This window comes from Acipenser ruthenus, chromosome 25 (assembly GCF_902713425.1).
Source record: "Acipenser ruthenus chromosome 25, fAciRut3.2 maternal haplotype, whole genome shotgun sequence".
Lineage (NCBI taxonomy): Eukaryota > Metazoa > Chordata > Actinopteri > Acipenseriformes > Acipenseridae > Acipenser > Acipenser ruthenus.
In genome coordinates, this window is record NC_081213.1 from 19,319,420 (window position 1) to 19,343,388 (window position 23,969).

A 23,969-nucleotide genomic window follows, 5' to 3' on the forward strand; every position below is an offset into this window, starting at 1 on the left:
AGACGAGATCAGCCATCTACTACACAGCAGTGTAGAATTGCCAATAGAAACAAAAGGAAGCCTGTTCTAAAGGAGCCGATCGCTAGATGACGCTGGCTCTTTCTTCTACAAAGATGATTCGGACGATCCAGCCTGTTAGAGATATCTGTGACAGGCAACTAGAACTGAAGAATAGCTCCAGAGCTCCAGATAAAGCATCTGAACACAGACTTTATAAAAAAAAAAAAACATAGTATTTTAGTACTTGCAATAAAGAGCACTCGTAATAACTGTAAACTTCATAAAAGGTGTAAGATTCATTTTAATAAGATGTTTTTGCAACTTAAAATGCATGATCTGGTTTAGCCCATCCTTTTGGCAGACAAGCTAATTGATTTGGCTGCTTGCTTGTAGGGAGCTAGACTTGTCTTTTCTAAGGCTTTAATGTGCCGATTCCTTGGAGAATACTCAGTGTCTGCCCTAGACATCCTGAAACAACTAAATAAATCTAGTGCACTTTTGATGTTTGATACAACTTGCATACACATGGGTTATAGACAACAGTCTCATGTCACTATTGGTGGGGGAAAAAAACATTAGTACAGCTTTTATTGCTACCATTCTACCAAATTAACCTTGTTTTATTGTTTGTTTTTCAGTTAGATACCCTCAAAGTTGGATTCTAAATGTTTTTTATTTTTAAAAACTGAATGTTGAGGACAGGCTAAAAAGTCTGGTTCTTAAAAGAATAAACACAAACACTTAATGTTAGATTTTTAGGGCAGCAGTGTGGAGTAGTGGTTAGGGCTTTGGACTCTTGACCAGAGGGTCGTGGGTTCAATCCTAGGTGGGGGACACTGCTGCTGTACCCTTAAGCAAGGTACTTTACCTAGACTGCCCCAGTAAAAACCCAACTGTATAAATGGGTAATTGTATGTAAAAATAATGTGATATCTTGTAACAATTGTAAGTTGCCCTGGATAAGGGCGTCTGCTAAGTAATTAATAATAGACACTATATTTGAATTTGAAGGGTATGGCAGGTACCCTAGTAAGTATTTTGGCAAAAATGCTACATATTAAACTACAGCATGGATAGAAGACCTCAAACTAGCATCATGAGAACTGAGAACCGAGCTTGGAAAAATAATGATTATGTATCCTTCTGTTCAATGTGGTTAATGGAATAATCCATTTTTATTGGAGTTTATAGTTTAGAAAGGACTTTGTTCTCAGTGACAAATAGATATTTCTTTATTCTATGTCTTCTCACGGACTAGAGTCAAACACATTTATTTATTGATTGATTTAATTTCCCAGTGTATTCCAATGAAATGAAAGATATAGGACTTTCCCAACCGTTGCCTCGGAATTCATACAAATTCTTAAGGCTCAGGGTGACCTTGAATGTGTTTATTTGAAGGGATACATTGATGTACTGTGTGAGGAGGGGGGTAGGCTGTTAATGACCTTGAATCAAGAGCTGCCTGCAGTCCCAAAGGTAAGTATAGATGCTGAAATGTAAAAACACACAATAAGCAACTCAAATGTAATAATCATCAAGGGATTATATAATAGTCAAGTCTTATTTTTTTTTTTTTCCTTAAAGTAATTTCAAGGGATCCTGCCCATTTTCAAGTGTAGTATTCAGTATTAAAATAACAAATAAGATATACCATAGTTCTGAAAAGAAATTTGGAATGGTGCTGTAATATAATTACAGCAAGAAGTCTTGTGTGATAATGTCTCACTTTATTTGCAGAATATGTTGACAGTACCAAATCAAACCATTTATATAGCTGTTATGTGTAAAAATTATCCACTAATTCACTGAGGTATGGTGGGGTTATAATTTAATGGGAACTTTTTCTTTAAGGAAATTCGAGTCAGATTCAAGCTACTGGTGATTTAAATAATGGATTGGATTAGGATGATAAATCTGTCCCTTTCCCTTTATAAGGATTGTTTCTGAAGTAGGCACCAGATGGCACTGCTTTGACAAACAATAAACATAAGCCTAGCTGAACTGTGGCTGCTAATTAAGACTAATAGAATGTTTTCTTTCTTTTTTTTGTTAGGGAATGGTCCAGATGAAAAAAAAAAAAAAGGGTGATTTCAACCGCCACAAATATTGGGACAGTATTGTGTGTAGTGGTCTCAAACGTAAATATATACTGTACTAAACATAACCCTTCAGAAAATATTTGGACAACCTGTCACAATTCTTGTTGGATGGTAGCAGATTATTTTACAGCATTAAGTTATGAAGGTTAACCAAGTGAATATTCCCAAGACATGAACTATAAAAGTAGTGTATGGTAAGAATGCTGGGGTATTACCGTTTGGTCAGAATTGTGAGGTACAGTATGATACGGCTGCTAGTTTTTTAAGAACCCTTTTGAAGAGGTTACACAGTGCTTTGAGTAAACTAATAAACCGCCTCTAAAACAACGGGAAACGGGTTCTATTAACTGCAAAGTTGATTTAATTCATCAATATGGGCTTTAAAAACATTAAATTAAAAGTTTCGTATATAGGGCCCATTCACCTCTCAGTTTGCCCAAATTACCCTTTTTCCACCAAAATAAAAAAAAAAACCCTCAAGTTGTGTCTGCATCAGTGTTTTTAAACTAAAGACATTGTTAATGTTAAAGATACCTGTCACACTCTCCTCCTGTCCAAGGGGGTGAGAGGGCCTCAGTCACAGCTTGCTCCTTCAGCTTCCCTCACACGTTATCGACACCTCCCTGAACTAGCCAGTCAGTTAGAGAGAGGTACATACACAGACCTGATCAGCATATGAAACATTTTTTGTTTAAATAAAATACTATGGGGTATATATTTTGTTACCTCTTATTATAATAAAACCATATAATTTAAGGGCTCCTAAACACTGTCAAAGTGTTTATTTCTCAGTTTTGGAACATTACAAATGAAAAATGTTAATAAAAGGTAAACACCTAGAAAATATGACCCTATGAGTTTCATACAGTATCTCAAGTGATGCTTTTTTTCATTGATTGTTGTTTTAATTGTTACAAAATACTTATGGAGCAACATGAATTTACTGTAATGACAGTGTGTTTTTGTATTGGGGTTTCAAGAATCCAATCTAATTCAGAAGACATCTACTGCAGGATAGTGACTGCTCTACCTGGAACCTGAGAAGATCCATGAGATTTGTAATTGGGTAATAAACTTTCTTCTTGGCTATTAGGCTCACAGGTCAAAGAAATACTATCCAGTGTACTGTGCCTTCTTCCCTGTACAGTTTGCCAGTTTGTTGTGCAGTTGGTTATAGGAACTGTCCTGTGGATGAGATAGTGTATTGTTTACATTGATTGGAGAGTTTTTCAAACCATTGTAGAAATTGCCTCTGAGCCCCTACACCCACATGATTCATAGTTTACTGGGATGTTGTTCCCAAGTCAAATCTATGTCTGGTTAGGAGTCTCTAGGATATAATTCCTGGACATTGTATGAAGTATCATCGATCTACAAGGTAGCTGTAAAGAATCACAGGCTTTTAAAGGACAGGAAATGTAAAAATAATGAAATATTTATGCAGATGATCAAGACCCCAATTAAACCCATTAAGAGAGAATCAATGGCATTTTCCCTTTCTGTGAAAATCTGTGCAGGTCAGTCTTGCTCCACTCCAGCAGTGAAATGGTGTAATGAGCACTTTACATTATGAGTGAAGTACCCAGCAGCAACTGAGAATGAGAACAACCCTTGGGAAATTGAGACTCCCTAGTGGGGGTGCCATTGTACAAATACCTAGCGCATGAAAGAAGGAAACAGATTCAACTCTGTATTAGGATGACAGCTGGCAGTCTGTACAGTGTGTGAAATACATTTACTATTCAAAGCAATGCATCAGCATTACACATATTGTGCAACATACATTAGCATTCACATGCCAGCTAAATAAAGACAAGCCTTTCTGGCAGTAAGCCAGCCAGAAAGAACAATGTGTTTTATTTTTCACTTGCTGACCATAGCCCTGACCCACCTCCACATTCTGCTCCATCTGAACTGTTGCCATGAGATCTTTAGTGTGCTCACATCATCCAGACAGCAAACCATCGCACCAGTGGAGAGAAGCAGCAGGTCATACTGGTGATTTGGTTAACTGACAGGTCCTGAAATTTAACCAAGCTAGAGATGACCTTGTGAAATTCCACTCCGAAGACAAGTGTACTGTCTGGTACCCTGCGTATTATTTAGCCATGTGCCTGGGAGCTTTAATATAAATAGTGTAATGTAATCTGCAACCCCTGGGGCACTGGCAATAAGGTTTGCTTTGTAAAGCATGTGAATATATATATATAATTTTGTTTTTGGGAAATTTTTAAAAATTATAAATTTCCATTGGGGTATGTAAAGTTTTGACTACAACTGTATATATATACCACACTGTTTTTGAACTAAGCGATCCATAAGGTTGCTGTAAATGGCTTATATTACACACTTCCATTATTTATGGGTGTATGTCAAGTTTTATGACTTCTCTTTAAGGTGTTCTTGTTTACTTTTGATCTAGTTGGATTATTAAAAGGCACATCAGGCTATCATTGCATTTTTCTTAAAGCGAAACAGCAACACAGGTTTTGTTTGGATTTCCATCTTTACAACACTTCTGTCATTAATACAGGCATCTAAACTTACATTTTAAAATGCCCACATTCGGTTCTGTCTTTCAATACTTCTGTCTCTCAATGAGGACCTGTACATTGTTATGAGACTGGCGCATGGGGGAGAGAGCTATGGATTAGCTGTCAACTTGTTAAATAAAAAAGTATTGACGGCCTTGGTTTACATTGTGTAGACCAGGGTCCCTGCTAAAGGCTCAAATCTAATGGCATACCAAAGATAAAATCATTTTTTAATCACAAGTAACTACAAAGCAAAGCTGTGACTAAGCTTACATTGCACAAACTGTTTTTCACAATTGCAATGAATGTTAATATTTGGCAACATAACGTACAATACATTTGGAATGGCTGATATCCTGGTGTGTAATTGAATGCAAACATCACATAGATAAATTGTGTTAATCTTCTGTACCTATTGATCCAGTATTTTCTCATGTTTCATTAAGACTCATTTCTGTTTGCCTGTAATAAGCAGTTAAAAAGTGTTTTCAAAAAGACAATATTTAGCTTAGAATGGAACTGTGCTTTCCTTCACTGGACATCCATTCGCAAACCTCAGGTGCCCATAAAATATATTTTGTATTGGGGTTCACACAAGGGTTAACTGTTAAGAGAAAGTCAACTGGTTTCAGTAAGATACTCTGTAACGAGTGTTACTATATACTGCCCTTCTTTTTAAGCAGTAAGAGTTTTGTTGGCTATCATCAGTTTCTGACTGCCTTCTGAGTATTGTTGTCATGTGTACCACAAGGGTCCCTACACAGGCCAGTCCTACACTCCCCAATCCCAGACAGTCTGTCATGATAAAAATCTTCTGAGCTGACAGTATTGTGGGTCTCAGCTTTTAATCCTCACCTTGGATGTTACATGAAATGTTTAGTTAAATGCACACTTTATATACAACGTTGTCTTATAAACAAACAAAACAATTATATCTGTTCTTATGTATTTAAGTACTACCCATATGTCTGTGGAATCAATACTACAATGCATTAAAACATTATCCATCCTACAACTCTTTATAACAAATCTTTAGATGTCTATTTTACTCAAATAAAATATTTATTTCTTATTACTTTTTCATTTAACAATTGCAACTTCCACTCAGGGTTAAATAGCAGTTGGCCAGCCACCTCCCATTTCAAAAGTAACACAGTACAACACACCTGGGAGCAGAGCAGGTAAGTTTTTAACTTAAGTAATGTGTTTATGTGTAAACAATGATCATAGAATATATATATATATATATATATATATATATATATATATATATATATATATATATATATATATATATGTTCTATGCTTTGACTTGTGCTGTGTAGTTTTCAATGCAGTGACACTGGTGTTACAGAAATACTTATTCCTTAAGGCAGATTTGAATTCTGAAGTCTGTTGAGAGTTGTACAAAACACATTTTTAGGGTTCTATATAACAGATGGGTATCCAGTAAGAAACCAGTAAAGGTGATTTCCAAATTCCAATTCCCAAGCTGGAATTTCACAAACCCCTTTCTAGGAAGCAGCCTGCAAAATCCTGTCAAGAAGAGATAGCTAGCTGAGCTGATTTCTGTAAAACGATACCTTGCTGTCCTTACATAATATTATTTTGTGAAACAGGAAGAAATATAATTGCACTGCCTAGCAGCCTGCAAAGTATATAAGCTATAAAGTAGTAAACTGCTCCTGGTCACCAGCAGTTCCTGGACTTCTCGGCTGGCTAATTTGTACTATCAGTTTATCCTTTGGGTAAGCATTTGTTTAATAGAAACAGACTCACTCTTATTGTTTTGCATATATTCCAAGTAAATGGTGCATTTCTTTTTACTACAACAGGAATACATTCTTTAATATATAAGTGGTGGTTTATTTCAATAACAGTTTAGCTATACAAAACACCATACTCTACATTGATCTGACAAATTGTTCTGTATTATTTAAATATCAAAAGGTGGCTTAAAAAGGTTCAATAATTAATTTAATAATGTAATAAATAAATAGATAAACAAGGCCACAAGAAGGTATAATAGACGATTTTAAGTTATTTATTAGCATTGTTTATGTAAAAACAAATACATGCATTATATACAACATTTACAAGTGTTGTTGAATACAAATAGAATTGTTCTTTTAAAAAATGAAAAAAGGGTACATTCCATAAAGGCTGCTTCTCGTTCTGAAGTGTGATTATTGCAATAGTTTGATTATCCCAGTTATAAACTTATCTTCCTTTTGTAAAGCTTCCTTTTAACACACAGAAACCCTTTTCTGAAGCAGAACATCCTTGGCTTGTCTTTAATATAAGTGGTTCTGGTTTATTTAGTACAGTGCACTTTTGCGTGTACTCTTACTCTGGAGCAATGCTGATTTTCTGTTATTTTTATTTCATGACCATATCAAATACTGTAAAAGGAGTCTTCAGAAATGATTTTTGAGAATGTAATTCATAACAGAAATAAGCAAAAAGTAATTATTTAATGTAGTATTTAGGTCTTTGAATATTTATGAATAGTACTGTATGTTTGGAGTTGTTTTGTGGTTCCTATTGGCCAATGTCACTTGTTATTGTAAGAGAAGCTCCTGTCTTTGCAGAGCTCTCCTAACTGGTTAAAATGGCCTATTTGTGACCTGGAGCTCCATGAAATATGAAAACAAGAAACAAGAACGGCTGTGTAAATCCCAGAAGGGCCTAGCTCAGGTATGAGGCACCCAAAGCCATTAATCCTTGAGAGTTTAATATGTAAAGCCTACCCCGTTCCGTAAATATTAGGGGTTGTTTGTTGTCTTTTTTTCTAGAAAGGTCAGCAGTGATCGAAATGACCAGATACGGTTAGCTAATGAAACCCGACAATTAATTTGGGTGAAGCTGAAATTGCTTTTTGTTGGCTTGCTTGGGTGTTGGGGTAGTACAAATATGGCCCCCTATATTTAATTTACAAAGATGCTGATTTATGACCGACTGAGGACCATCTGGGTATGTTACTCACCATCTTCCTAAACAAATCAGCTGGAATATGAAACAGCATTCCTGACGGGTCCATATTTGTTTTGCCATGTCTTTAACAAGACTTTTGCAAGAGATAAATGTGATCTATGATTTTGCCAAACACAAGTGGAATTTCTGTCATTCAATTCCAAACCCAGCTATCCTGTTACAAAGCAAAATGGTACATTTTGAGTGAGCAAAATGTCAAAGAATAGCAGGCTGTTTGCAAATGCCTGATTTGGTTGAAGTCATACTCAGAAGAAGCGGCACTTAACTGACTTTCTTATTCAAATTCAGGACCTTTAAACAGGGAAGGACCAAATCACTTGTCATATAATAGCTATACGTGGAGGTTACAGTCTCCTGAGCTAGCATACCATCTTTAGCTTTATCTTGGATTTTATTCACTGGAAAGACTATTATCTCCTTGTATGTTCAATGCACCCAGCAGCTATCACTTAAGCACTTTATATAAAAACGGTTGTTGTTGTTTTTTAAACAATGAATGGCAGGACCTGCCCTGAGGTATTTGCTGTATTTTGCCAGATGTAAAAAATGTATTTAAAACTTGCTGTGAATCTTCCCTTTACACTGAAAGCTCGGAGGCTTTCAGTGTAATGACGGGATCGTTCATGTGACGCAGCAGCTGGGCTCACTGTTAAACAAACAACAATCCAGCCCATCTCACCTCCCATATCTAAGATCAAACTAGGAACTTGCATTGTTTCAGTTCTGATTTCTTAATGAAAAATGCACTGACTGTTAATGGGTTATGCAACAGTCCACTAAAGAAGAAAGGAAAAAAGACAATCCCTATGGAAATACTCTCCATTGCTGTTATATTAGGAGCATAAAGGATCTTTGTAGTTTTGTTTTTTTAACACAACTGCCTTTGGTGGATGTTTCTATATTACATTTGTTGTGTCAGCCAGGCAAGGTTCTGAATTTACTAAGGACTTATCTAGAGACTACCTGGAACACTCCTTCTAGCATATTTGACTTTCTGTATCCTGGCAAGTAAAGATTTTATTGTTTGTTACCTGATCCAAAGTCGTGATCTGAACCGTCAGTGTGCTTTGGATTAGGCTCCAAACAGCCTTATCTATTGCTGCAGAACTGTAACACATACAGTCCAACAAAGAATTGTTAATTTAAAAGGAAACTACACAGATACAATGAAGAAACTGTAAAGGTCCTATATCAACGATTCCCAACCTTTTGCAAGGCATGGGACCAGAAACATACATGTATTTTCTATACTGAACGTAACATTATTACGAGAACGTGCAGTGATTGATTAGTACTTCAGAATGATTTCTTGATTAGGAGTAGATGGATTGTAAGGTATAGGGGTATATGTGATGAGAGGGGGTTATGTGTTCATTAGTGAAGCAGATCAACGGTGTGGGCGTGTGCAAATTAGTACAGACTCATTTACATAACTTTTCAGGAACTAATTAGTATTTACTCACACAACACGGTTTGGGAACCACAGGTCAATATCAGTTTAATTGTTTGATTTCTTTTTAAAATTTCACCTTTGAATATGCAGTATTAATATTTTTCTGCTTTTTGTATTTCTTCTTGTTGGTCTATGTTTGTCACTAAAAAGTTGAAGTGGTTTGTATTAAAAAGATGGCTTTGTGTCTCCTGGATTGTATACATTTGTGAAACCGAGTCAGGTTAATACAGTATTCATTTATTTAACGCCATTGATCAAAAGAAAATGATAATAAATAAAATAACCTGGTTCACAAAATGTTTAAAATGAAGAGACTGTATAAGAAAAGATATTCATTAGTAAAACAATTTTTGGCCTTCATTGAAAAATAAAAACTTCAAGTGCAAACATTTTACTGAATTTTTTTTGTAATAAATTCGGTTCTTGTGAAAGGTGCTGGAGTGACAGCACTGAGGACTGAACTCTCTTTAGACACAGAGCAGGAACAGCGCTGGCATCTACCTTGAATGCCAGTGCCCATTCTGCTACCCAATGAGCATCATGTAATCTTCTCTGGATATGAGCAACACTTCAGAACCACAGCTGAACAGAATCTTTGCATAGACAGCCTGTCCTGCGAGTCTCATATTCATGCAAACCAGTCTATAATAATTAGAATAATAAAAAAAAGTCGCAACACTCTTTAGTGGATGCCATTTGCCACAAACATTTAGGAACAAGATTTTATGGGAATACAGAACAAGCTTCCCATTTCATTTTTCCATACCCACATCATTTAAAATCCAGTTTCAATAATGTATATCTTGGAAAGTGGCAACAAAAAAACTCTCTAAGTACATATTTATATCATTATTATTTTTTAGGACAAACTCTGCATCAATTACAGGTTCCCCATTACGAATAACATATTTTTACAGCTGCATAATAGGAACTGCCAAAAGCCTTTTGGAGAGTGCTTTGTGGAGCTGTCTTGTATCAAAACTTGATATATAGAGCATCAATTATTGTAATGCATATCTGCCAACATTTGGGAATTGAAAAGCATTTCACCAATAAGCCCCCAACCACTTGTAGCTAATTTACAAAAACAAAACAAAAAAAATGATAATAATTTTGATCAAATGACCAGATTTACACTGTTCATATATAGAAAAAAACAGCAAACAAACATTTACAAGCATTTAAAGCGTCATTATTTTATAAAAGCAAATCTAGATACATAAAATCAACTATTGGTGTATAATTTACAAACTGTAAATGGGGATTTTTATATTAAAATCAATAAATAGGAATTTTATTTCTGCAGAGTAGTCTGTGAGTCAAAGCCGCAATGTTGGCAGGTATGTCTTCCAGTGTCTTCTGAAAGGGGTTACACCTTTTAAAGCTATACAAGTCATCTCTAAATATGGGCACAAACAAAGGGCTACAGTCACTCGGACAGTTCTAGCTAACATCCAGCTTTCTAAAATGCAAAAAAAAATAAAAAAGAGGGCGTCCTTCCTTCCGTCTTTCAGTAGGGGGCGAACTTCTGCCTCTCTGGCTTCTTGATCCCATTGTTGGCGGAGGAGATTTTGGACGTATAGGAAGCTAAGGTCCCGTGGGATGCAGCAGAGGGTGCAGACAAAGTGAGGAAGGGGACGGATTTCATTCCCAGGAGGCTGGACAGGGGAAGGGCGTAGGGAGTCCCCAGCATGTGCCCATGGGGCATGCCGCTCATTGCCGCTAGCGCTGCAGCCGAGCTGGAGGTGGGGGAGGCAGGCTGGGTGAAGGTCATGTTGAGGTCAACGGGGGTCGTGATGGAGGAGGGCTGGGCGGTGGATTTAGCGGTCTCTAAACTGCAAGGGGGGACGGAGGGAGGGGGGATGGGTGGGAGACAAGAGGAAGGGTAATATGGAGAGGGTTAAAAGGTTAAACAAAGACATGTTAAGCAAATAAATAAAGAGAAATTAAAATCAATAACAGAGGTGTTTACTGGAGGTTGCAACAGTTGCAACAGGGCTTGAATACTTATGACACACTGAGAATGGGGAGGAGCTGTTTAATTGAGGAGGGAGATGGCTCGGAGTGGGCTTGGGGAGAAGAAACAAAATGGTTTTCAAATTAACATTTTTTTAATTGTTTGTAATTTCAATGACCATAAAAAGTACTACTTAAGTAACACTACTTTAAGTATTTAGAGTGACTATCCAAGAATGATCTCAGAATATCCACAATACATTTGTAAACGGCTACAATTTGATTTAAATAAAACCTTGGGGTATTAATTGTGACCCTTTTTAAAAATGTGTTTTATTCAATTTGTTATTAAAGTATTTGATCACATTCATTGTGTTCAACAACTCAAAGTTGTTTATTGAATAAGCAGCCTTTGTCTTTCTACTTCACTATACAATTGTGTTATATATGTAACTGACAAAAATTAACTTGATGACAACATATATGGTGAATAGCATTAAAACCTGCAGTGTCTCATGATCCTATTCAGTGTAACACAGTTCCTAGTTTATTACATCGTTTTGAGCACTTTATTAAAAAGCAGACATGTTAGAGATTAATTTACTGGCACCCCAAGTAATAAAAAAAAACACAGACAGAACAGGATTTGTCTTTCCACCCTTCTCGTCTCTTGTGATTGGAAAGGGAGGAGGTACCAAAAGGATGATAAACCCCACATCTTCACCTGACTCTGCAACAATCAAGTGCTCTACCAGACCCAGCCAGCAGGAGGACCCCTAACAACTGAATGGGTGGCGTTCCTTACCATGAGGTGATGAGGTACTGTGCCAGGTTGATGCTGACTGGCGAGCCGGTGATGGTCACGTGACGATCGCTCGTACCGTCCAGCTGATTGCCGATTTTGATTTGTGCTCCAGACACCTGCCTGATCTCGTTGATTTTGCTTCCTTGCCGGCCAATGATGGAGCCAATCAGCTATGAAAGGAGAAGATGAGGTTGGTGTTTTGGGTACTTTAAGTAGATCTTGCACTGGGACGTCATTGGAAATAAGTCAATGAGGCTCAGTCTAAATCAAATAAAAGATGATCTTCTATTTAGCAATATTATAATCTCACTGCAATTTGGTTATGCACTACTGATCTGTCATTGTATATATAACTTATTGCAATCCTAACGTGTTGCATCCTAGTTCATATTGTATTCTAGTGGGATTATTGCATTTACTGTAAACTATACTGTATTTAAATATGAATCTTGCATTGTAACCCTGTACTGCCCTGTAACACCTGTAAGTCACCTTGGATAAAGGTGTCTACCAAATAAATAAATTCTTAAAATATTTACTACTACTACTACTAATAATAATAATACCATTTTATTTTCTGACCCAGATGAATCTTTTAGATTGTCTATCCCCCGAGGGTTGAGAGCAGTATCATTCATTTTTAAAGTACTGGGATTAACTAAGAAACGCATGGTCCTGTCTCCTGCAGTTCCCATTTTAGACTTCGATACAGGCTCTGTCAAAACTTGCTACAGATCGAGCCCATGAGCTTCACACTTCAGCATTTAATCTGTGAGCCTGAGCTCTGTGTAAAGCCCACTGAAATAAGTCCATCCATCAGTACTGGAGTAGGCACAGAGAGCATTAACTGATTACAGCATCCAAGGGTCGGCAGCTTGGCATGCCACTAAAGGACAAATCTTCTTTTGTTCTCTAGTTCATGCACCCCACTACTGAAATGCTGCTGTGCCTGGGGGCCGCAGAGCATTCCTTTCCATAAGAGTCACACAGCTTCACAGTGCCCGATTTGTTCCACTGGCAGAGGTGTGGGAGGCTATTATAAGAAATGCATCGGATGAGGTTAGGAATTTGTAGACCGGTGAGCACAATAAGGCAACGCACAGCCAATGTTCTGTTGGCAAACAATGGTTCATTTTGCAGATCACATTTTCTCTATATGATCTCCAGCCTCCAATAGTTGCTAATCATGTTCTGTTGATCCGTTTCTGAACACATTAAAAAAGGGTTCTATTTTAGTGTTATAAGCTTAAACTTTAATTCAGGCTCAGACATGTGAATGTACTATATTTTTATATATATATATATATATATTTGTGTATGTGTGTGTGTGTATATATATATATATATATATATATATATATATATATATATATATATATACAGCTCTGGAAAAAATTAAGAGACCACTGCAAAATTATCAGTTTCTCTGGTTTTACTATTTATAGGTATGTGTTTGGGTAAAATGAACATTTTTGTTTTATTCTATAAACTACTGACAACATTTCTCCCAAATTCCAAACACAAATATTGTCATTTAGAGCATTTATTTGCAGAAAATGACAACTGGTCAAAATAACAAAAAAGATGCAGTGTTGTCAGACCTCGAATAATGCAAAGAAAATAAGTTCATATTCATTTTTAAACAGCACAATACTAATGTTTTAACTTAGGAAGAGTTCAGAAAACAATATTTGGTGGAATAACCCTGATTTTCAAGCACAGCTTTCATGCGTCTTGGCAAGCTCTCCACCAGTCTTTCACATTGATGTTGGGTGACTTTATGCCACTCCTGGCGCAAAAATTCAAGCAGCTCGGCTTTGTTTGATGGCTTGTGACCATCCATCTTCCTCTTGATCACATTCCAGAGGTTTTCCATGGGGTTCAGGTCTGGAGATTGGGCTGGCCATGACAGGGTCTTGATCTGGTGGTCCTCCATCCACACCTTAATTGACCTGGCTGTGTGGCATGGAGCATTGTCCTGCTGGAAAAACCAATCCTCAGAGTTGGGGAACATTGTCAGAGCAGAAGGAAGCAAGTTTTCTTCCAGGACAACCTTGTACTTGGCTTGATTCATGCCAAAGTTGCCCGATTCCAGCCTTGCTGAAGCACCCCCAGATCATCACCGATCCTCCACCACATTTCACAATGGGTGCGAGACACTGTGGCTTGTAGGCCTCTCCAGGTCTCCGTCTAACCATTAGACGACCAGGTGTTGGGCAAAGCTGAAAACTGGACTCATCTGGGGGTGCTTCAGCAAGGCTAGAATCAGGCAGATTTGTCTTTGTCAAGGACGCATGAATCAAGCCAAGTACAAGGTTGTCCTGGAAGAAAACTTACTTCCTTCTGCTCTGACAATGTTCCCCAACTCTGAGGATTGGTTTTTCCAGCAGGACAATGCTCCATGCCACACAGCCAGGTCAATCAAGGTGTGAATGGAGGACCACCAGATCAAGACCCTGTCATGGCCAGCCCAATCTCCAGACCTGAACCCCATGGAAAACCTCTGGAATGTGATCAAGAGGAAGATGGATGGTCACAAGCCATCAAACAAAGCCGAGCTGCTTGAATTTTTGCGCCAGGAGTGGCATAAAGTCACCCAACATCAATGTGAAAGACTGGTGGAGAGCATGCCAAGACGCATGAAAGCTGTGCTTGAAAATCAGAGTTATTCCACCAAATATTGATTTCTGAACTCTTCCTAAGTTAAAACATTAGTATTGTGTTGTTTAAAAATGAATATGAACTTATTTTCTTTGCATTATTCGAGGTCTGACAACACTGCATCTTTTTTGTTATTTTGACCAGTTGTCATTTTCTGCAAATAAATTGTCTAAATGACAATATTTTATTTGGAATTTGGGAGAAATGTTGGTTTATAGAATAAAACAAAAATGTTCATTTTACCCAAACACATACCTATAAATAGTAAAACCAGAGAAACTGATAATTTTGCAGTGGTCTCTTAATTTTTTCCAGAGCTGTATATATATATATATATATATATATATATATATATATATATATATATGGTCACAGGTCAAAGTGAAGGATACATTTTACTGTTTCCATACCACTGAAAAATGTGGCTATATCTCTGTTGCCAGGTTTATGTAGTCTCTAAATGGGATAAGGAAAGAGACCACAATAATGGTGAAAATGAAGACTAGCAATGTAATTCAAACAGATTGGACTGCAGTGGAAGATTTCAGGACCCCTGAGAACTTGGACAGTCCTGTATGAAAGTAGCAGTAGTCTTCCAAACAACACAGTGTATTCTTTGAGGGGGTTTGTTGAGAGACCGTGTGTTTAATTGGCTGCGCTGACAGCATTCTCTGGGAGTCAGACCACCATGGAGTCAGCCAGTTGATGCCCAGGAGAAAGCTGAACTGAAGAGCACAAGCCAGGTGTTAATCCTGGTTTTAGGCAGCCTACGGGACAGGCGATATTTGAATCGGACACTCTGGGGGGCCTGATTCAAATTCAGCCAGGGAATTGAGTTCTCGTGGTCTCAGTCTGCTTCTGAGGGGTGTTGAAATATAATTCATACCCATAGTAAGGAACACCAATTGTTTGGGATTGTTAATCTTCTTGTCTAGAACAACCACTCCTATACACTACATTTAGTAAACGTCACATGTTAAAGCACCTGTAAATAGCCAGCAGCCTGTAAAGCCCACTTTTAGATGGTCCATTGAGGGATTTAAACATGTTGTGGATTCTCTGAGAGTCTACATCTCCACTGTTGAATCTTGAAGCTGTTTCTCCACACTAGTAGGTTTAAGGAGACTCAGAAGTCAATCAGGGCACTATTTATAGTGTGATTCAGTTATACCAGAACCAACTATGAACACCATCAGTGCTTCTGTGAACCGCCCACTTACATGCATCTAGTCTGCCATAATTGCATGTTTCCATGACCTCTGCGCTGTACTCGAACCTACAGAAACTGGCATCTGTACTTTTTTCTTAAACAACAAATACAAACAATCTATTTTAATGGTAACTTACATCATTTGGAATGAGAAGCTCCTGGGATGTTGTCTGAGAAGTGGCCTCCATTCCTAGAAGGGAAACCAAGAAGAAGGGTGTATACTGAGAACTTCACAAGACAGACACCAGTCTAACCGGTACTACAGGAGATTATTGACCATAAAAAGTGTTCTTTGTTGGCTCCCATCTATTGAATTATCTTGAATTTTCCTAATTGTTTTTTCATGGGGAATATGAATATATGCTTACTTCATTCTACAGTAATTTAATAGAAAAGAATGATTCCGTTTTTTTATACAGTACAATTATATTTGAATTACTAAGTGATTTGTAAAATGAGAAAAAACTCCAACAAAACCGTCCCGTTAACACTTTAATGACAAGTTACCAAAAAACGTGTTTCGGCTACATAATTAAGTCTGGTTTGAAAAGCAGTTTTAACAGGTTGTGTGGAGTACGGCCTCAACCCCAGACTTGCTTTGATAGCGTATCTGGCTTATCAGAGCTTTCCTTGAAGTAGCTCATTCCAGCAGGCTAAGATACTGATCTGTCATTCATGAGCCCCTCAGAGGAATTCCCTTCGGAATGGGCTTTTCTCCTCATGCATACCAGGAAGGACAGCAGCGGTCGTCTGGCCCATGGGAGCAAGGGTGCCCTGCTGCATAGACAGCTGGTGGAGCTTGACCAACTACAGCAGAGAAAGAGAGACCAATATTACAAAACCATAACTCTGCTCACGGAGGCCTCAATGCTACACTGCAGACTGCCTGCATAGACCATGACTGCTTAAGGTCCCGCCCAAAATCAAAAATTAGAAAGGCAGCATGGCCTAACATTGCAGTGACCACAAACCTTACAAATACATAATTACTTGGTATCTTTCTTTTACTTGCCAACAGAATAATAAACTACCCTCAACTTAAGTTCTACATGCAATGTGCATTGTCTAAAATTTAGATAATAACATTTAGATTATAAATAAACTACTGTGTTGCAGTAGCAGTCGGTTTTCACATTAGTAAAGTACTATTAACTGACAAATGACTGTGCTAATATATGGGGTACATTGTGCTTGTATTCATTTTACAAATGACTGTGCCAGTGCTGGGTTACTTTGTGTTTGTATTCATTGTAGGTTCACCTACCTCTGAATGTGGAATGCCGTATTGGTTCTGTAGTGAATAGGCCTGGAAGAATATGATAATAAAAAAAAAATGTTTTACTAAAAAAATTCCAGGTCCAATATTTCTTAATATTTTTATATTTTGACATACCAACGGCAGGAACCAATGAACACAGGGAATCCATAGTATCATATCAGCCCTATCGTATAATACTGTGCATTATCATTGCTGGGAATGGTGTGGTCTGCTAATGGCTCTGCTAGAGTCTCTTCAGTCTAATTTGCTGGTATTACTGTATAATGGTATCGTAATTGCCTCTTTCTCTAAGGTTATGCACCACCCACTCCTACAGCCCACGAGTAGTGAACTCCATGTTTGCAATTGAGAAGATTCACTGGGATAATGCGAATACAGGAAACAGAATTGGTATAGAGTGTTTTATTCCAGACTTTGTTAAATCTAGTACCGTGGTGTCAGTGGACTGGTGTTAGGTGGCTCTGCAGGGCAATTTAGGTTCTCTGACTGCATGTTTAAAAATCAGTTTACCTGGGCATCTCTAATGACTCCCTGTGGCTAATCTGTCATCTAGGACAGCTCTGATTTACATCCTTTCCTCAACAACTGCAGTAATGCATTTCTCATTAGCACCTATATCAGCAAGGGGATTTTAATCACATATATACAGTACTGTGCAAAAGTTTTAGGCAGGTGTGAAAAAATGCTGTAAAGTAAGAATGCTTTAAAAAATAGACATGTTCATAGATTATATTTATCAATTAACTAAATGCAAAGTGAGTGAACAGAAGAAAAATCTAAATCAAATCCATATTTGGTGTGACCACCCTTTGCCTTCAAAACAGCATCAATTCTTCTAGGTACACTTGCACAAAGTCAGGGATTTTGTAGGCATATAGTCAGGTGTATGATTAAACAATTATACCAAACAGGTGCTAATGATCATCAATTCAATATGTAGGTTGAAACACAATCATTAACTGAAACAGAAACAGCTGTGTAGGAGGAATAAAACTGGGTGAGGAACAGCCAAACTCAGCTAACAAGGTGAGGTTGCTGAAGACAGTTTACTGTCAAAAGTCATACACCATGGCAAGACTGAGCACAGCAACAAGACACAAGGCAGTTATACTGCATCAGCAAGGTCTCTCCCAGGCAGAAATTTCAAGGCAGACAGGGGTTTCCAGATGTGCTGTCCAAGCTCTTTTGAAGAAGCACAAAGAAACGGGCAACGTTGAGGACCGTAGACGCAGTGGTCGGCCAAGGAAACTTACTGCAGCAGACGAAAGACATATCATGCTTACTTCCCTTCGCAATCGGAAGATGTCCAGCAGTGCAATCAGCTCAGAATTGGCAGAAAACAGTGGGACCCTGGTACACCCATCTACTGTCTGGAGAAGTCTGGTCAGAAGTGGCCTTCATGGAAGACTTGCGGCCAAAAAGCCATACCTCCGACGTGGAAACAAGGCCAAGCGACTCAACTATGCACAAAAACACAGGAACTGGGGTGCAGAAAAATGGCAGCAGGTGCTCTGGACTGATGAGTCAAAATTTGAAATATTTGGCTGTAGCAGAAGGCAGTTTGTTCGCCGAAGGGCTGGAGAGCGGTACACGAATGAGTGTCTGCAGGCAACAGTGAAGCATGGTGGAGGTTCCTTGCAAGTTTGGGGCTGCATTTCTGCAAATGGAGTTGGGGATTTGGTCAGACTTAATGGTCTCCTCAATGCTGAGAAGTACAGGCAGATACTTATCCATCATGCAATACCATCAGGGAGGCATCTGATTGGCCCCAAATTCATTCTGCAGCATGACAACGACCCCAAACATACAGCGAAAGTCATTAAGAACTATCTTCAGCGTAAAGAAGAACAAGGAGTCCTGGAAGTGATGGTATGGCCCCCACAGAGCCCTGATCTCAACATCGAGTCTGTCTGGGATTACATGAAGAGAGAGAAGCAACTGAGGCTGCCTAAATCCACAGAAGAACTGTGGTTAGTTCTCCAAGATGTTTGGGCCAACCTACCTGCCGAGTTCCTTCAAAAACTGTGCGCAAGTGTACCTAGAAGAATTGATGCTGTTTTGAAGGCAAAGAGTAGTCACACCAAATATTGATTTGATGTAGATTTTTCTTCTGTTCACTCACTTTGCATTTTGTTAATTGATAAATATAAACTATTAACATGTCTATTTTTGTAAGCATTCTTACTTTACAGCATTTTTCACACCTGCCTAAAACTTTTGCACAATACTGTATATATATATATATATGTTATTGTTCTACCCTCTCAGTTCTGAGCATCTATTAATAATGTTTAAAAGCAAAAAAAATCAATTAACACTGTAACCCCCCTTCTCCCTTGTTGTTTTGTGGTGTGGCATCTGGGGCACAACATTATTGAAGGCTGAGTATGTAGGGGCCTCCAGCTGCAGATAAGTTTGTGGTGGCATAATAATGAAACTGTAATGGTGTGACATACAAATTGTATCGCAAGGGTACCCGACACAAAGTGGTAACCCATTGCAGTACAATACCAGTGTTATTTGCCATTGCTGGTATTGCTGCAGCCTGTTATTATAAAATATCTGAATGGTATTTTTTTTAAACTTTGTTGGCTGAAACCCGTAGAAGCTGAATATGCAGCCTACCCCAGGGGACTGGTTTGTAGGCAACCCAATTATAGCCTGGATCAAGGAAATGTGCAACTGCAACAAGGGAATAGAAGAGCCCAAAGGAGTGTTTAAAATCCATTTTCTTCTAACTCTTCTTAGCTTTATTAATTTTGTACAGACCCCCTTTTTTATTGTGCTAAGAATCTTTTGGTTTATCACTTTTTTTATGTTAACTCATGATTTTTAAACATTTTTAAACGCTATTGAACTGCTGCATCCTGGTACTTGTGCTGTAGGTCACATGGTCTGATTTTAGCCATACCATTGCAGTATGAACGACAACACATCATTAGTTACCAGGAAGCAGCAGCAACTTTTCCTCTTTAGCCTTGTCTTTGCTGCATATTACAAATTGAATTAGAAATTCAAGCACAACCAAGAGATGCATAAGGAAAAGGGGTGTGTGATAATATTGCAGATAATGCAATGTAAGAGACTGGATTTTAAACCTCGGATAGCACTCCTTTAACAGCTTCCTTCTATGTTGGTGTTGTATGCAGAGGGAGGCTCTTACACCTGCTTATACTTGAGGCTCCATCACTCTACTCACATGATGTTGCAGCTGCAGACTTTCTTGAGCCATGGAAAAGAATGGGTGAAAACCAAAATCATGGGCTTCGTTGAGAACCTTAAAATACACATAACGAAAATAGTAACTAGTAACTTCGACAGAACAATGTGTGGCAAAGGAGTAAAATTGGTAGTAAAACCTAAAGAGACAGACAGTAGCGGCCCTTGTGATTTGTTCAGAGGGCACCCTGAAAATGTACACAGCTTACTGTAGGCCCTATGTCTTGCATTAAGGGTACAGCAATTGTCAAGTACTGTATTTACCTCTTCATGAACAGAACCTTTGTGATCTCAATTCACCCTCATCTTTCACATTTCTGCCTGGATGCTAATATATTCGTAGTGAATATTCATCAACTTCACTGACTACAGCCTTAACCTTGTCTTTGCTTCCCACATGCTTCTCCCACCAAAATGAATATGTATACATGAAGAATATACATTACAATTAGCCCCAACCCTCCTGCCTCAAAGACAGTTATCCAGAAACACATATCTAAAGCCAGGACAAATACGCCTTGCTTCCTTGAGCAAAACAAACATATATTGAGGTGTCTGTGTGGTCCAGTGGTTAAAGAAAAGGGCTTATAACCAGGAGGTCCCCGGTTCAAATCTCACTTCAGCCACTGACTCATTGTGTGACCCTGAGCAAGTCACTTAACCTCCTTGTGCTCCGTCTTTCAGGTGAGACGTAATTGTAAGTGACTCTGCAGCTGGATGCATAGTTCACACACCCTAGTCTCTGTAAGTCGCCTTGGATAAAGGCGTCTGCTAAATAAACTAATAATAATATATATATATATATATATATATATATATATATATATATATATATATAATAAATGTTCCTTTTCAGATCATCCTATTGTGTAATTTGCCCCAGATCCATATAGTGGAAGCAGGATAATTTCAAACCTGAATGCTTTTGGTCAGGTTCGTGGAAGCAAGGGCATTGGGTCCTCTCTAGGACATGCTGTTGTAAGTGTCTTACCTGATTGCCTGAGATAATTACTGAACCTGGGGAGGGACTGGGGCGATATGGAATGGTGGCACCTTTAGGCGGAGACTGTTGGAATAAAGCAAAACAAATAAACATTATTAAACCATAAAGACCTCCATTCTGTACACATAATATGGAATTTAAAATAATAATAATTAAAAGATGGTCTTGGCTTTTTCAAGCATGCAGACTGCTTAAGCAAACATAAAATCAGCAACGAGAGGAGCAGAACCCTGAAGGAATAAGGAAATCTAAACTGCCTTAACACTAACAAGCCCTGGTAATTAGATGAGGCTTATATTCCTGTAGGGCTTTTTAGACTGCGAATGCGGGCATAATGTAAAATCTGATAATGATCTGGACTCATAAAGATTATGCACACTTCGTAGGTTTTTCCTATTTCTTCTGGGTTGTGCATGTTTTTTTATTCTTGTTCATTCTCTGTAGGGATTTAGAACATGCTAACCTTTCACAAAGCACCAAGTTAGTAATAGGTTATTTTCATACACAGTTGAACACAACACAGTTTCAGCCAGATCGTTGCTTCAGACCGACTTTCATAAAATATAGTAAAATACTGTTGTTTTTGTTAATATAAAACAGATTTACATTTTTTTTATTTATCTGCAACAAGAAATATATTCAAAATTAAGCTATGGCCATCATATACATCAGTTGCATATCTCTTGTTTTCATTTCAGTTTGATTTATTTATTTATTATTCTCATTATTATTTACTTGCAGCTACAATGACACAATGTGGTCAAATTATTAGGAGCCACCACTCAGCAGAGAGCATAAAAAATAACCTATAAGTCAGAATATATTATTACACAATAATATGGTTTTGGACTGGTAGTGCACTGGTAATGCTACTGCTCACATTACTGTGTGATAATGTATTGTGACACATCTATTTTGTAAATTATTTATACTGGATATTTGCTTGGATAAAATAACAGTTTTTAGCAGGTGCTATACTGTGTAGGATTAAAAGTTAAACTCCTCATTATTTTGTGGTAAATACATTGTAAAAAAAGGAAATGATAATACATGTATGTACTGATATTCAAACTCATTGCATTACATTAATAAAAACATGGTATAGTAAGGGTTAAGTCACCTCAAGAATGACTGCGCAGATCTGTTTGACACACAGTATGATAGCATCCGGCGTACCAGATATCGTCACACCTCGCTCTGTGGAGTTGGGTAGTAGGTCTCCTGCTACCTGAACTTGTGCACCGGTGCTCTGCAGACAGTTAAAAAGAAAACACAACTGTGAGCTGGGACAAAGCTCTACAGTTTCTTTTGAACTTTAATTGGTAACACGCAATAATGGTGAATCCACAGGAATTCTGTTTGCAGTACCATCATATAGAATTTCAATTTCCTTACTATGACATTCTGTTCAAAGTCCTATGATGTTGCAGGCCTTATTATAGAGAGTACTGAATTGTCGTGGGTAGAGGTCACACAGATTAGTAGTTATGGAATAGATGAGGGAAATTCTTACTACAATCACAGCTCTTCAGGATCCCATTGTTCTCAGTCTCAACAAAGTGGATCTTACTCATATTGCAGTGCTGGCTTTAATATAAATTTGTATTGATGAAACGATCACAGTTGTACGGTGCTTACAGAAAATCCCTCCGAATCCATACTGACCTCCCTGATTTCCTTGATCTTGGAGCCTCCCTTGCCTATGAGCGAGCCACACTGGCTGGCTGGGATGACGAGCCGCAGGGTCACTGGAGGTTTACTGGTGACTGCGCCATTCGAAACCAATGTGCTGAGATCCTGCCAAACAAAACCGGCTTTTGAGTTGGAGGCAGTGGAAGCCGTAAGTGCCAAAGACACAGCTTGAAGTGATGTGGAAGTAAATGGCTTAAACACCAGGCATTTAAGAGGGCCGCTCCATGAAAATGGTGAAGAGTCTATCGTAATACACAGAGGTTCGATCATTTAATGTCTTGAGATTCCTTATACTTAGATATTGATGATGTGTGCAATTAAAGCAGCAGGTCTGGTACCTAGTGCAAGAACCTGTTAACTTATATTACAAACACAGCATATCAGCACCAGTGTCTTCAGTGCAGCACAGTGTCTTTTGATTTTCTTAGTACGTTTTTCAGTTTTTTCCACTATATGTATCGACCCTGTTTTCTAAGTGATACCTATATATTTGTCTCTTGTCTGTGTGGCTTTCTCAAAGGGGAAAGCTTTTTGCTAGACACAGCAGTAATGTAGGTATTACAGTGGGCTTAGCTCAGTTTACTATCTTCATTCCAGGTGTTAATTCGAGAAATCTTGCTGAAACATTCACGAGTGAAATAATTTTCAAGATGATGCATTTTCAATTCACTTTTAAGGAGGTGCTTCCCACTCTTGTTGTGTTGTGACACCATATTGACTCCATTCTAAGTCCCTTGCTGTTTTAATTATATATGGTACCGTTGGGTGACATTATCCGCAGACACAGAGTTAACTTCCATTGCTAGGCTGATGATACCCAGCTATATTTGTCCCTAAAGCCAGGAATTTCTTCTGCCTGGGTGTTATTAGCTACTTGCCTTACAGACATCAAACATTGGCTGTCACAGAATGTTCTATTCAGAATCTTGGTTATGTTAGTGGGACCACAGAACCAACTAAAAGGAAATGTGGTATTACTTGAGCGCAACCCTTGCAATCTCTCATCAAAACTTAAACTAGAAATTAAGAGTTTGAGGGTCATCTTTAATCCTGATCTATCA

The 23,969-nt window shown here is 38.1% G+C and overlaps 1 protein-coding gene across 3 annotated transcripts in view; it reads right to left on the reverse strand.

The window, feature by feature from the left end:
- Positions 1 to 6,659: 6,659 nt before the first annotated feature.
- LOC117414256 (poly(rC)-binding protein 4-like) overlaps positions 6,660 to 23,969 on the reverse strand; it is a 41,209-nt gene continuing 23,899 nt past the window's right edge. Inside the window, exons 6-14 of one of the 3 annotated variants that reach the window (XM_034903681.2) lie at positions 22,882 to 23,013; positions 22,337 to 22,465; positions 21,205 to 21,279; positions 20,194 to 20,271; positions 16,980 to 17,021; positions 16,444 to 16,522; positions 15,853 to 15,905; positions 11,845 to 12,014; positions 6,660 to 10,918 (exon numbers count right to left, since the gene is read on the reverse strand). In XM_034903681.2, the coding sequence (XP_034759572.2) occupies positions 10,594 to 10,918; positions 11,845 to 12,014; positions 15,853 to 15,905; positions 16,444 to 16,522; positions 16,980 to 17,021; positions 20,194 to 20,271; positions 21,205 to 21,279; positions 22,337 to 22,465; positions 22,882 to 23,013 (1,083 nt within the window). In that variant the 3' untranslated portion in view covers positions 6,660 to 10,593. The other 2 variants (XM_034024087.3, XM_034903682.2) reach the window with 2 other exon arrangements.